The following is a 14,643-nucleotide window of genomic DNA, read 5'->3' on the forward strand; positions in this document are numbered from 1 at the left end:
CGTCTTTCCATTTACGTGCATGCTGGTGGCGCTGTAGCGCTGCCTTTACATTCGTCACGCTTTAGCCAGTGCATTTACGGTATCATAGCTGCGTGCTGCACGACTGAGCCTATTTACATGGCGAGCTACGAACGCAATGTCGAAGGAACAGTCCATTTTGGGATGTGACTTTCCCACTTGGCTTAATGACCTCGCCTCTTTTATGGGAAAAGAAGTGATTCGCTCAATTTCAACAAGATTTGAGGACAATTCGAGGACGATTTAGCCAGCAGAAGGACACATATGCATGGACTGGCTGTTCTTCAAGAGCAGACTGGCTGCACTGGTCATTTTTAAACCTTTCCGAGACCGGTCAAGACCGGATTGTTCCAACGGCAGGTCGCTCGAGCCCGGCGTTTTTAATGTACCTGGAAAACTGTGATGCACGCCCACAGCAAAGAGTCGAAGTTTTTTCGGTCGCAGCTTGTTTTGCCTTTGTCGTCTTTCCTACAGAACCTACACCCAAACAGGTTCATGCCCAGAATACTGCAACAGAAATCGGAAATGCAAAGTCGTTTTAATGGATGTGTAAAAAAAACTTGCAGTGACTACAACGGCTACTGTTGACGTTGTCATGACAAAGGTGATGTCAATGCTGCTTTGAATATTCTGTTTTCTTTTTACGAACAATATGCCATCAATAATGCCTTGGCAACTATCAACCATTATGCAATATAATTAATACTTAGAACTATATTTGACAGCAATACCTTATAATTTTGTGTAGGGGAAATGACGAGCTTTTCATTCGGGAACCTTTATAATGATTAGTGATGTACATAATGATTATAATGATAGTGATAGTGATAGTGATGTACTCGTATGCTAAAAACAATGTTTTGTTTCTGAATATCAGAACGGCCTCAAACTTAACACACGATAGATATATTTCAAACCAAAACCGTGGTCTTATCATGCACGATGCTGACAACTTTCATTTGTTTTCTTGCATCTGTAATTCTATTTCCTCTTTGCAATGCAGATTTTACAGTCCTTCGCCGCCGTATTGATTATGCTTATGCAGACAGAATTACCGAAGAGAGCTCACTTCTCTTTTTAAATGCTGACAGAGAGCTGTTGTCCCGAAGGAAGAAGAAAATCATGTCGTCGATAAGGAATATCCATCCTTTAAACAACAGTATGCATGATGCAGGCTGAAAACGCCTCAACCATTGTCAGTGATATATGTAGCTCCAGAATTTTTAAGTTGATTATTGCCGAGAAGTGTGGCAACAAGAAATGCACTGAAGAAATACTCGAGCATGAAAACGTCCCGAGAGGTTATGAGAATATTGCGTTTAGGAAGAATTGCGAGTCGTCCATAAAAGCCAAGATGAGGAACTTCGGAGAGCGGATGAGATAATAAGTGTCGATTTATTTTTAGACGAAGTGAAGGCAGGAATATCTCGAGTCAGACGGCATTATTATTAGCATTCCGTTATGCCAAGGCCTTGACTCTTGAGCTCATGTCTAGTTTTTGGGCCTTTGCGTCTGCCTGTTGCAATAATTTAGATACCACCTGATAACGCTTTTTGCAACGCTGCATGGAGTTTGACAACTCTTGATCCAATTCTTTTTAGTATTAAATTTTACCGTCCATCCCTAGTTCAATATTCAATTATTTTTTCGTGCTCAGCAAAGCAGCGATAGTGCAAGATGTCCAAAAAAGGTGGACATAGCGCGCGCCAAGCATTTTGATAAAAGCGCGCGATCGGTTGTTCCCCTAGCAGTAACTTATTAACACACGTCTTAAATAAGTAAAAACATAGCGCAAATCAATTTACAAAGTGCCGTTGTACGCTCAAGCATATGTGCTGATGAGAAAATCCTCAAAATGCGATAACGTGGTCTAAAATGTGGTAAAAACTAGCATCTCTATTGACCCTCGTCCAGGTCATGTGACCTCCGGTGGTCACATGACCTCAGATCACGTGGTCACATGTGGCACACGTCTGTTATTGGGGATGAAGCAGTGAAATGGGGAAAAGTCACACATGCGTGGTGGTGGTTAGACGGACAATGGTATAGGGTGAACCCACGGAGGTGTGAGAATTTGAGCAAAAGAGCTAACAAACTCTCCAAGAGGCAGAGGGACCGGGGCACACAAAGTGAGGAGAGAGAGGGAGAAAGAGCAGGGAGGTGAAAAAGAGAGATGGAGATAGAGTGAGTGAGAGAGCATGTCACCCCGAGAGACTTGTAAGTGCAAAGAGGAATCTAACGTTTTGTGGTGCTAACTGTGTGCGGCCCTAAACCAATTGTACCTGATCGAAACGCTGATACACTGGATATTGAAATTAACTTTTTTGAAAGAGCATAATTGAAAAATTAATGTTTTGGGTATGTCAAATGCTCGTCGCATGTATGTAGTGGAACATGGTATCATTACATTTCAAAACAAACAAGTGCATCATTTTTAAACACAAGCCCTCAGCGTACAGTAGCCGACGGGAGAGACGGGATAGCTCTGACAATAAGAAAGCAGCACTATACTCGCGCGTACATCCCATCACACACTAACAAGCACAGGCAGTGCAACCGTACCTGAAGATGAAAATGAAGAGAATGAGAAGCGAGAAGAAGATGGCGACGTTGTCCATTGTTTTCAACATGACCAGGAGTTGACGTCGCAGATTTGGTAGAAAACGGACCAGCTTCAGGATGCGAAGTAGTCGGAAAGTTCTCAGCACGGAGAGACTGGACCCGCCCTCGCTACCAGTGGTGCTGAACTGGGATTTGTACAGGTCCACGGCACTGAAACAAGTGGTAGCAGTCAACAGTAAGGACGTTCTATCGTTAGAGTCAGGGCTCTAACGACATACATAGACAGGGGCTCTGTTTTTTTTATAGCTCTTCCGTCCACGGTATTGAAACAGGAGGGGTGGTCAATAGTGAAGGCAGCTTGCGCATGGAATAAGGAGTGCAGCTATTTGTGCACAAATTCACGTCCACGATGCTGAAACAGGCGGCGTCAATAGTATCCACAGCCTACAAACAGGCTGCAAAGCTGAGAGTTACACACAAAGACACGGCACTGGAACAGATATAATCGACAATGGGCACGCCTGAAAAGATTCTTTAACATTCAAAAGAGTTCGCGATAAAATAACAGTCTTAGTGAAAATGGCAATGATAGTGAAGAGTAAAATTTACTCCAACGAATGAGATATAGATCGGCCATTCAGAAACCACTCTGGGATTCGACAACACCATAAACTGATCAGTCTTTACGACCGTTCGCCGCTCATTTTTCATCACCACTTATTCTTCCGTCTGGAGCCGGACCCAACGCAGAAACGGATGAGAAATGTGAGTGTACGAGAGGTCGAAAAGAGAGCCATAAGACACAGTGTGTGAGCGAGAGAGAAACAAAAGAGAGAGAGAGAGAGAGAGAGAGAGAGAGAGAGAGAGAGAGAGAGAGAGAGAGAGAGAGAGAGAGAGAGAGAGAGAGAGAGAGAGAGAGAGAGAGAGAGAGAGAGAGAGAAAGAGAGAAAGAGAGAAAAAGAGAGAGAGAGAGAGAGAGAGAGAGAGAGAGAGAGAGAGAGAGAGGGAGAGAGAGGGAGAGGCGGTGTCTCTTGCGAGCCTTCTGTTCAGACAGGCCCTCCATCACGCGCCAACAGGGCCTGTAGAGCCGGGGTTTTGTATCTCGGAGAAGAGCGGGCTGGGCTAGCGGGCACAGTCCCACGGTAAAGTAAAAGAGGACTGCCCTGGGACAGTCTTGGCACAGAGGCAGAGTAAGAAAATGTAATGTGACGCAGCGGAGAAAGGCAGGTGTAAACAATCAGACGCGCATAACTACCTATATGTAAAAAGAAGAAAATTGTCAACAGAAAAACACACGCACATTGCACACCAGTAAGACGTCTATTTTTTTTTTTTTGCTTAGAGCGATCGGAGGCAAGAGCATCGCACATGCAGACCTGCAAAGAGAAGACACAGCCAACGATACTCACTGCGCAACTTGCGAATAAGCGAATGTATCAATTACAATACGAGATAGAACCAAAATGGTCGTTTTAACTGGACATGGCATATGACGGTAATGAGGAATTTTAAAATGTTAGTTGTTACGTCCTCTATCCCCTCTCGACTTTTCGCTCTTCAGAGCGGACTCACCTGATGATGACGATCAGGCCGTCGAATACGTTGAAGCCGTTGCGGATGTAGCCGTAGAACCCGTCCGCGATCAACTTCAGCATCATCTCCAGCGCAAACACCGCCGAGAACACGATATTGCTCGTCTCTACCAGCGTGGTCAGCCATGGCGGCTGGTTGTGGTACTCAACACCCATGCTCAGTGTGTTGATCATGATCGCTAGAAGAATGCCCTTCTGTGTGTATGAGTGTTCGATGAAGCGTTTGACACTCGCGCGAATCCACCTCAGAACTGCGCGAACTCGAGGACATCGTGGCGTGCGAGGTTCGTCATCCTCATACTCCGACCAGTATTCCTCGCAGTCCTCATCGGAGTAGTCCTCCTCATCGGAGGAACACGAATCCTCCGAGTCGCCACTCCAGCTCGCGTCACTCGCAGTTCGCGCAGAGTCTAGTGGCGGAGACCCGAGTCCCGGTAGCGCTGGTTCAGAGAGCTGTCGAGTAGTTACCGGCCCTCCCGTGACTCCTGCCAGCGCGGAAGGGAGCTGCTGACTCGAATGTCGTAGAGGTACTTGCGCTAACTGCGCGGGTAGAGCTGCACTCAACGCTCCACTGATCGCAAGGAGTTCAGTGCAGCTGAGAGGACCACGATCGGCCGAACGGCACACGCGAGGGAACACAGAGCTCCGCAATTTTCGCAGCTGTGACTCGGCCCGCGATAGTTCCGCCCGCAACTGCGGTGGGACAGTCTCTACGACATCGCCTTCACCACCTGCGGCCAACCTCTGGATGGGTATGATGACTGGCTTGTTGACGTCGTAGCTGACACTCTTGGCTCGTCTCTCGGGCGGCCGGCCCGTGTCAGGCGACAGACGACTGCAGAGAATCCCCGGAGGGAGCAGATGACTATCCAGACCACGCTCGCAGTCCGAACTATCCGGTTCACCCAGTCCCACAGGCACCAACGCACCCGACCCCGTAGGCATCTCCCCATCCGGCCTACGCGGCGTGGACAGCGGGTCCACATCAGAAACCTCCGGACTGGCCTGAGGTGCCCACTCATCCACCTTCCTATCACAGAAAAAGTTATTATTGTTGCGCCCACTCTCTGGGTCTTCACCACGCACCGCTCGCCCGCGACGATAGTCCCGTCGAGGGTGATCATGACTACACTCCTGTCCGTAATCACCGCGTCGTCGCCGACGCAGACTAAAGCGCGACGGAGGCTTGCGCCTTATTCGTCGCCAGCGGTAGCGCAGTTTCCTTCGTAGTCTTCTCCAAAGGTGAGCGACGTAGCGCAGGATTTCAGCGTAGCAGCCAGCGTTCTCCAGAGAGCTCCCCAGAGTGGAGGTGCTCTGGAATCGGGCACGTTCTAGCCGCATTCGTTCTGTTTCTCGCTTCTTCGTCTCTGAGAACTGCGTGGCGATGACGACAAGGCAGAGGTTGATCATGAAGAAGGCGCCAATCTGCAGGAGAGAGGATCGTCAACTAGTTACGCCACGTTCTGATGATTACACTGGTTATGTTGTTTGGTGAATAATGTTCTGCGTGTGCTTGCTACCTATTGTTAATAATCTTGTGTGTTGTGTGCTGGTAGGTATTGTGATGCATTGTGATGCTCTGCTGCATGCCCGGTAGGGTGTGTCATACTAAGGGTTTTTCTCTTTGATCTTGAGGAGACAGCGATTTTTTATGGCCTATGGTATTATGAAATTGATTTATTAGCACCAGAACACTTAGCATGCGTTAATTGAGTGCCGCGAACGATTTTTGGCGGATGGGCCCGAACCGACCTAATCTACCCCAGCGACATCTGTAATGACGGTTTTTGTTGGTGGCGCCACCTAGGACAACCGTATTTTTGATGTGACTGATAGTTGACGCCCTCGCGTTTGGCCCCTGATCGAGCTAGACCTTCGCGGAAAAAACGAGCGTGTTGCCCGTCACGAGAGGAAGCCGATGATACCCAATTTTAAGGTCCTAAGTCATCGGGTGACCTTCCAGGTCAGGTCAATGACCCGAAAACCGGGAAAATCGGGACCTGTTAGAAAGTCGTGAAGTTTGGCTTCTATGTGGTTTTACGGGGTGCTGATCACGAATATCGTGTTAGTTTTGATCAGAGATGATGTATTTAAGCATTTAGACCAGGTCGGGTCAGGTCAGGTCAGGTCAACCGGTAGGGGTTGTGACGGGTATTCGTAATACGTGTCAACCGCCTCTGACAGCTTCATAACATGTTACGAAGGCACCAAAACTACTTTGTAAATGTTCAAATGGTTGCTAAATTCCAATTCAGCTCCAAAAACTAGCCTAGAATCATGTAAAACTCGAAAAAGTGAACCGAGGTCACCCGAGGTCACCAAAGGTCAATGACCTGACCTGCCCTTCAGGTGACCTTGACACCCACCCTAATGTATGGGAGCAGCATCAAATCACATGTTTGAACGTTTGAAACCACGAAAAGCTTGCAAACGCGCGGCTAATGCGAGCCGACATACGCCGAATCGCGATTCCGGGCAAACATGGTCTCGGAAAAGAGGTCACAGGTCAAAGGTCATTTGGGTCAGGGTCATGAAATTTTCAGGTTAGGTGTAAAATTGAATAATGCGAGGGTACTGAAAGTTTCGTTGCAATCGGCAGCTTTTTACGCGAGTTATTTGCGAAAAAACCTTAGGGGGTTGCATCAACGCCCTGTACCAGCGAGGTTAATGCAACTGGTAAATATCCTACTTTCTATTTTAATTACCTTCTTCTAAACGAATTTATTGCGTTAGCAGAAGCACGCAATAAACAAATATTGGGTACAATATTCGTTCTGTGTGAGGGATATATGTGGAAAAAGGGTGCCGTTTTGCGTGTCTTATGGCATAAGTGCGGCACAGCTGATCTCCGATGCCGAAAACCCAATCTAAAACAACATTTTGTGTTGGGTCCCAGGTCGGGAGAGAGACCCTGAGACTGACAGAGGCCCTCAAGTCGATAGAGGACCTCCCCAGGTGGGGAAACGCCGCCCCCCGATTGATGTAAGACCCCTTGGACGAACAAAGAGCCCCTCAGGCTGACGGAAGGCCCTCTCGGTCCAAAAAAGGCCCCTCGCGCAAATAACGGTTCTTTTACACTAACAGAGGACCCTTCAGATGTTAGTCAGAGAACCCCATCATGTCATGAGCTCACCTCATAGGGCAGCTTGGAGCGCCCGACAACAAGCCTCGCTTCGTTGGGTGCTCTGGGAGCCCGGGCTACCTTGCTGCTGACATACGCTGAACTGAATCTGACCTGAGTTTGATGATGACTTGGCTATGACTGTGAATTCCCCTCTAACTAACCTGCCCCAGTGGACTTGGACACTTTCCCCAAACGTGTATGAATGTTATGAATGTAATGGATGTGTGAGTGTCCTGATAAATGGGGTGGGCTTTCAGTAGTGGGCAGTCACCACTGGGCCTCTTCACTAGCTCTGAAGAGGGTCCCTTGGACTTCAACCAAACTATAAGAAATAAATATAAAATAAAAATTGAAAAAGAGGCCGATCAAAAATAAAGTGGGTGAAGTTCGCCCTAAAAAAATTGGGTAGGGTATACGTAGGTAAAGCCCCCATACCTAGGTACATGTGGGGTCCCGATTTGAAACAGCCCAACCCGGAACTTTTGAAACTTCGAAGGGTCCTGCCGTCAGCTTCGGGGACAGGGGCCCATGGAAGGCCCAAGGAGGGTCCCTAGGGACCATTAGGCCATACTAGGGCCCCCTTCGCTACGTTACTGGCCAGCTCACGAGTTGTGGGCGATGAGGCGCGGTACGGCCATATCACGGCAAGCTTCAAACACCGCAAAATCATTCCCGTATTCAACTCCAAGCGAGATGTGCTGACATAAGCTCGTCATCATGACTACACGCTGCAGCACCAAGGCTTACCGTATAGGTACCACCATCCATGATCCAACTGTGCTTAATTGTCAAACTGCATTATATTGCGCAAACTTGCATTTGATTTTTTCAGTTAAATAACCCGCTAAGCTGACTGTGCAACGTGCGTATTTGACAAACTTTCGTAGTGCCTATTCCACCACACGCGTCTTACACTGTTATATCGCTTCTAGCAACAAGCAAATCAGCATCCTGTCAGAATCGTTCGTGTGCGCCTGCATTGCCTAATGCCTAGTCGACTATGGCGCCACCTATGTAACTAAAGCTTTCGGAACGGCCGCTACTGTATAAGCTGGGGGCGCTAGTATCGCCAGAAAGGGACCAAGTCGGCGAACAATTTTGCCTCGCGGGACTCAGTTTCTCATTTTTGACTGGTAATTTTCGAAGCAATCGTCTTGCCATGCTATTGGGCCATAAAATATAACTGTCTCCACTTGATTCTTTGTGGTCGACACACCCTAGACTGCATGTGATGGGTCGGAAAATTGAGGAGACCTCGGATTGAATCCATCACGAGACCTTATAAGGACGGCCTTATTCGACAAAGGTCGTATCTGCCGACGACTCGCTTGTCCTCAATTCGGCACATGTTAGCGAGTCATTGTCTATTGACAGATCCACTGTTCATCCATCAATTGATTGCCGCTGACATTTCAAACTGACACCGCTCGATAATTTCATTACCAGCACCGCCTCCCAGGTATACTCAATTTGGCACTAACATCGCAACGTCAATACTCGTAATGTGATTTGAAGCACCGTCTTATCTTGATGGGACCCGTGTACGTTGCACGACCCCCTGACTGCAGAGCATCTAGGGTAAACTATTTGTGGACTATTGATCGAAGCAATGTAACGGCAGTAAGTCTTGTACCTAAGTCCGAGCAAGCTGAGCCTAATGATGCGTTTGCTGGAAGCACTGATTTGACCGTAGCTTCTTCAGTCGCAGATACAAAAATAAAAGTGGAATGCGCTTTTCCTGTGTAACTGTATAACGCAGTTCAAGGTCCTGGGACTGTTTTAATGCTTGCGTGGAAAATACCTGTTTAAGATACCGAAGCTATAGTCTGTTCCATATCAAGCTTGCAGTTGGAATTTCTTCGGCAGATCGCTCCTCCGCTCAAGAATTCGCGTCTTAAAATGTAAGAGCTGTATATACAGAAATCACGCACTGCTTTCAGCAGGGCACTTCGGCTGCAAACTTGAAACGGAACAGAGTATAGTAAGCACATTGCGTTGTAAAGTGGGCATGGTATGCATGTCTGAATTTCTTCGTGTTACCATGCTATTGAGAGTCTAAGCACAACAAATGCTAAAACAGACAGTGAATACATTAAACATCTGAAAGCAAAAGCAATACAATCTGAACGAGTCTAACCAACGGGAAATATGACACACGTTCCCAATCATTAAACCTACGTCATTGCTGTCATTCTTCCAAGACGGCACAAAATGGGTCAGTTTTTCGGCTGTCAGACCACATAATGAGCGACACGAGAACGCAATTTGGCCACGGACTGCGCTAGGATGTCTCGTACTTGAGGATGTCACTTACGGACAATCGCATCACAGTAATTGATGTAGAAATCAATTGATGGCATCGATAACTTAGGGATAAGTGTCGGGTAGGGGAGGGCGCACCAAATATATCATCACACTCATACCCCACTGATTAACAACAAACCACCCAAAGAAACAAATCCGTGGAATTATCGTAGCTGAAAGCTTGCATTATTTTCCTGGAATGATTGCAAACTCCGAGCAAACTCCTGCCGATTGATGTAAACAACTTACGACAATGAGTAGTACGAAGTAGATGAAGTCCCAGAAGCTGTGGGCATCTTGTATGTAGTACATGATGTCTGTCCAACCTTCTAAACTAATTACCTGAAAACATACAACACCGCATTTACTTGACTAGTGAACACGGATCTACAGGTGCTACAAGGGTGCAGGCGAGGGGCAGGGTGAAGTGGTCAAAGGGACAGGTGTTCGTTTTATGTGTTCGGCGAATGAAAGTTTACAATGAAGTTGAAAGCTATGATTCCCTAGATTGCCTCTTGTCATTGCTTTAAATGCGCAGTTTGTGTCAATTATGTAAAGACCGATAAAAATAAAGATTGAATGTTATCCAAAAAGCAACATGGATACAGGCGCATACAGCTAAGATGCAAATATGACAACACATTTGATATCGATGCAAGCTGATAACTTTACTAAGAGAACAAACAGTTAGTTCACGGAACAGACAAATTTATGTTGCAAAACATCTACGGTGTAGAGGCTGCAGATGGCGGCACCGCCCTGCGCTGATATACTGTTAGTGCGACGACTGTGTCTCATGTCGAAAAAATTCTCAATCACCAGCAATGAGCAACAAACTACAATCTATCCAACTTATCCACGAACTCGCTGAAAATCTCACCAGGAAGATGGCGACCCAGGCGAGGCCGATGTTGTCGAACGACATGGCGCCCTGGAAGGGGTTTTTGTCCCCGGCACGACACTCTGTGTAGTACTGGTTCCAGTTGACACACGAGGTGTTTGTCGGTAAGTTGGGACTGTTGGGTCGGGCCGGCTCTGTGCACTCCAGATCTGCGGTAGAAAAGGAGTTGAAAAATCATTCATATGCCAGATGGAGGCCACCTGATGCAGGACTTACTCGGGAGAGAAGGAGAAAAGGGAAAAATGGAGAAGAGATTCAAAATTAATTCATTATATGCCGAAAAGAAACCACATGATGTAAGAAGTGCGTTAAGCGAAGCTGACTACACATGTGTTCTAATAAAGTTGTAGGTACATGTGTGAAAAAGTTGGGGTCGGACATGAGGGATATGATGTCTGAGCATGGGAAATGGATGATTTGGTGCATTTAAAAAATAAAATTGACAGATAACTAAGCGACAGTTGTTCATAGTTTTCACAAACAATTTCTTAAACCAAATAGCAGACACTCCCAGTAAATCACCCCCATAACATTCTTCTAAGTTTTGAAATAACTATTTCCAGCCTTTACAATCTTCAATCAGTTCAAGTCAGCAACTAAATCAGTTACTAACTTTCATGATTATACTCAGACATTTTCATGGTTCTCAGTTGATAACGAGAGGAGCCAGTTTGAAGGATTCTGACGATGACTGAATTTCAGCTGGGAAGGATTTACGGGCGACATCGCGCGACGATCTGACGTATAATATAAGACTAGATCTTCATGGCTGCTGCCTCAACTGTGGAGGAATGGAATCTAAGCCGGCTGATGGTGTACGAAAATAGCACACTGCCATGACGACAACGAGTATTGCTGACTTTTCCACTCTAAACTAATGAAAAATTGCAAGTTTCCGCTTCGAAGGACTTCATGTTACGACTTTAAGTTGTCTGCAATTCTACTTTGTAAACGACTCTGCGAGAGTTTTATTTGCCACACTCATTTCAAAGAAATTAATTAATCGATTTCCCGTTGAATTATTGGCAGATAATGAAAACATTTAATGCGATAATAGTTCACGTTCCCTTTCACATTGAGAAGAACAAAAAAGCGGACAGTTTCAAATAATGTTACTGATATCCCTTGACTGCAAGCAAGATTAAGCGATGCAACGTCGTCACCCGCCACCACAACATATATGTTTCGGAACTAAAATATGCATTATGCATGTTTATTTAATAACAAACCTTAACATCATAGTTTTGTCAGAATGTCATCCACCATCCTTCAGTTTCTTTAAAGCCCGTATTTCGGTCTCCACAATTTATCAAAACCGTTCCGGTCCCATCGCACATGTTGCTAACGTCTTCGGACAGTCATTTTGCTCGTGCTCTTTGGCGATAACGTTCATCTTCGCCCGCAGTATCTTTCACGAACACGAGCAGTTGAACGATTTCGGAGATTTTATGACAGTCATCAGGCGTTTTTCTCGGGTTCGGATATCATCGAGGTTGTTTGAAACGCTCTACCGTCGGATGAGAGACGTAGTTTATTGTTTTATTGTCTTCTTAGGCGCTTCTTGTGGGGGTGGTGTTCATATTTGACGAATAAATGCCATCTAAAGATGGCCTAGGAGGCCTAATGAGAAGGGAATAAGGCATGAACCTCAGACATGGGCACTAAAAGATAGTGTTGCACTCCATTGGTTTTGTATGGTCAGTAACAAAGCTTGGTAATCGGCAAGGTTGTTGACCGATCTTGGCAACTTGGCTCTCGAAAAGTGAATATAATTAACACATCACTAAAAATTTATCAATGCATTATATTATCGTTTATATAAATCCTGCTTATTTTTCTTTGTCTTCCCCTTCATGACCAAGAATATTTGCCCGCCTCACCCCATGACGGACAGGTTATTACGGACCTCATATTATGTGATTACAGGGCGTGTGACTGTCCGGCTTATTCGCAACATCACGTGATCATAGCGAGTGTGACTGGCACCATCAGACACACCGACCTGTTTCTTTTTCTAATGGGAGCCTCGCGTGCCGCAGACACTTCTGCGGGGACCTTTCGCCGAAACAGTCATGGCTCGTGCAACAACACTGCAGCGGGTGTGCGGAATGAGGATAGATGCTGGAACGCCTGGGTCAAATAATATGTAAATCCCAGAAGCCTTCATTTTCCTGTCCACTCTTCGAAGGTTTATACACTCTCGAAAGACTGTTTGCTTACCACCAACTGTACATGCGGGTCCCGCCGCTTTTTTCGCCTCTCTTCGAATAACTCCTTGACCACCCCTCCAATCTACTCAAACAACTTTTCCTCGAAGTTTGATCTTGTTCTTAGCTCTTTCTGACCACTTCCCACAAAGTTCCAGTGAGCTCCTTACATTACCAGCCTCAACCACTCGTCAACCAAACCACCTTGCAAATACTTGTAAACCGCCCTCCCCAATTTTCCCCATACAAATCCTCCACCTGCCCCAATCTCTTTCCAGTCTTTTTCAGCCTCTTCTAGCCTCCTCAACCTTTCACAATCTTCTCCAAACACTTTGCCACTCCTTTCACATTCCCAACCACTCCTGAGTCCTCCCCACACTTTCCCCAGCCTTCCCAATCAACTTCCCCACCGTCTTCAACTCTTTAGTCATTCCCAAACCAATCGGTCACAGGGTCCCGACTGTCCAGATGCGCTCCCCAACGATTATTGGATTCGACGTCCCAGTCATCGGACGGTACATCGATTTCGTCGAGACCGACGGCGTCGGTCGGGGCTGGTCGTCCCCTGAGGTTCAGTCGTACAGGTGTGTGCGAATGTTTCGACGGCAGACCTGCAGCGCTGTTGCTTCGGATGGTAGTGGGATAGAAGTATGATCACGAGATGGGCACAAAGAAATAAGAGAAATCGAAGGACTGGGGAATGCTTTAAGATGCTTGTAATTTGAGTGAATAGGCGGACATAAAATTGTTGCATTTTTGTCTTTTGTTTGTTGATTGGGTGAATAATTTTTCGTCGGTGGGCTTTTTGGTTTTTGCAAAGCTGTCAGCAATGTTTTGTGTTAGTTATGTCGGTACAGCTGTCGGCGTTATGTCATTTATAATGCCGACTTTTCGTCCGCACGAATGATAAATGATGTCTAGCAACAACTAACTGCAGCAATTTGCACCTAATGCATACATCATCATACCTGCCACACGTTCCCATGGTCAACTACTTACAAACTTAAGTATCAATGGGATTTAAACCATCAATACCAATAAATTATTTGTTAGTAATTAGTTAGCCGGGAAACCTCCTGTGATCCGGTTGAAATTCTTGGACACATCAGCGGACAAGCTTACTGAGAAACCGCTAACTATTCCGATGGTGTTTCTATGCATAGTGATGGTCTCCCTGCCACGCTGGCCGAGGCAAAAGGTCACGATGGCTTGTCCAACAGCTGCTTCAACCTGGTTCTGGTTAGTCTCAATTATGGTGCAGTGAGCTGCACCATGGGCATCAATGGGATATTATAAATTAACACCACTAATGCTAAGTGACATCCTGAGAATATCATAAGTGATGGAGATGAAAAATATAAGAATCTCATGCCTAAGAACACTGCTATGCCAAACAGTGAAAAAAGGATTAATAATGAAACATAGAGCAATAAGATAAAACACGTGGACACATAAGCGCAAAGAAAGTAAGATGACCATTGACTGATGACCATTGAGCTAGCCTCTATTGCCGCTTCTTACCGCCGATTTTTGTGGGCGGCAGGTTTTCGCACGTGTGCAGGCCGTTATCCTTGGCCATAGTGCAGATGTAGTCTTTCTCTTGTTCCGCCGACCGATAGTAGGACGATATTGACCTGGCAGCAGGGTCAGGTCAGTCAGGGTCAGTGTGAGGGACTCAGATCACACTTCCGCGGGTACAAGCCATGCAATCGTTACTTATCCCTAATTTATCATGGACATTTCTCTTAGTTTTCAGCTTTGATGGACAGATAAACAATTCGAATTTCGAATACTCGCACTTCCCGAAGATATATTGGGACAAAAAAAAACTTTCTGACGACTTTCAGCCACTTAAAACTTCACATGAGTGAAATGACACCTTCCTTTTCATCTGAAGTTAACTTGGGCACCTGTCTTACTCAATTCCTCCTCGAC

General features: G+C 46.1%; 1 protein-coding gene across 1 annotated transcript; it reads right to left on the reverse strand.

Annotated features, from left to right (window-relative positions):
• Window positions 1–407: 407 nt before the first annotated feature.
• LOC122377290 (voltage-dependent T-type calcium channel subunit alpha-1I-like) lies at window positions 408–14,442 on the reverse strand (the record flags this gene model as incomplete). Its single annotated transcript, XM_043357235.1, has 6 exons — window positions 14,230–14,442; window positions 10,481–10,650; window positions 9,850–9,942; window positions 4,153–5,597; window positions 2,581–2,790; window positions 408–525 (listed from the first exon to the last, which is right to left on the reverse strand). Coding segments are annotated over exons 1-6 (2,094 nt in total), but the record flags the coding sequence as incomplete, so codon positions are not given.
• Between the last annotated feature and the right edge of the window lie 201 nt (window positions 14,443–14,643).

This window comes from Amphibalanus amphitrite, unplaced genomic scaffold, assembly GCF_019059575.1.
Source record: "Amphibalanus amphitrite isolate SeventyFive unplaced genomic scaffold, NRLGWU_Aamphi_draft 002702F_arrow, whole genome shotgun sequence".
NCBI classification, from domain to species: domain Eukaryota; kingdom Metazoa; phylum Arthropoda; class Thecostraca; order Balanomorpha; family Balanidae; genus Amphibalanus; species Amphibalanus amphitrite.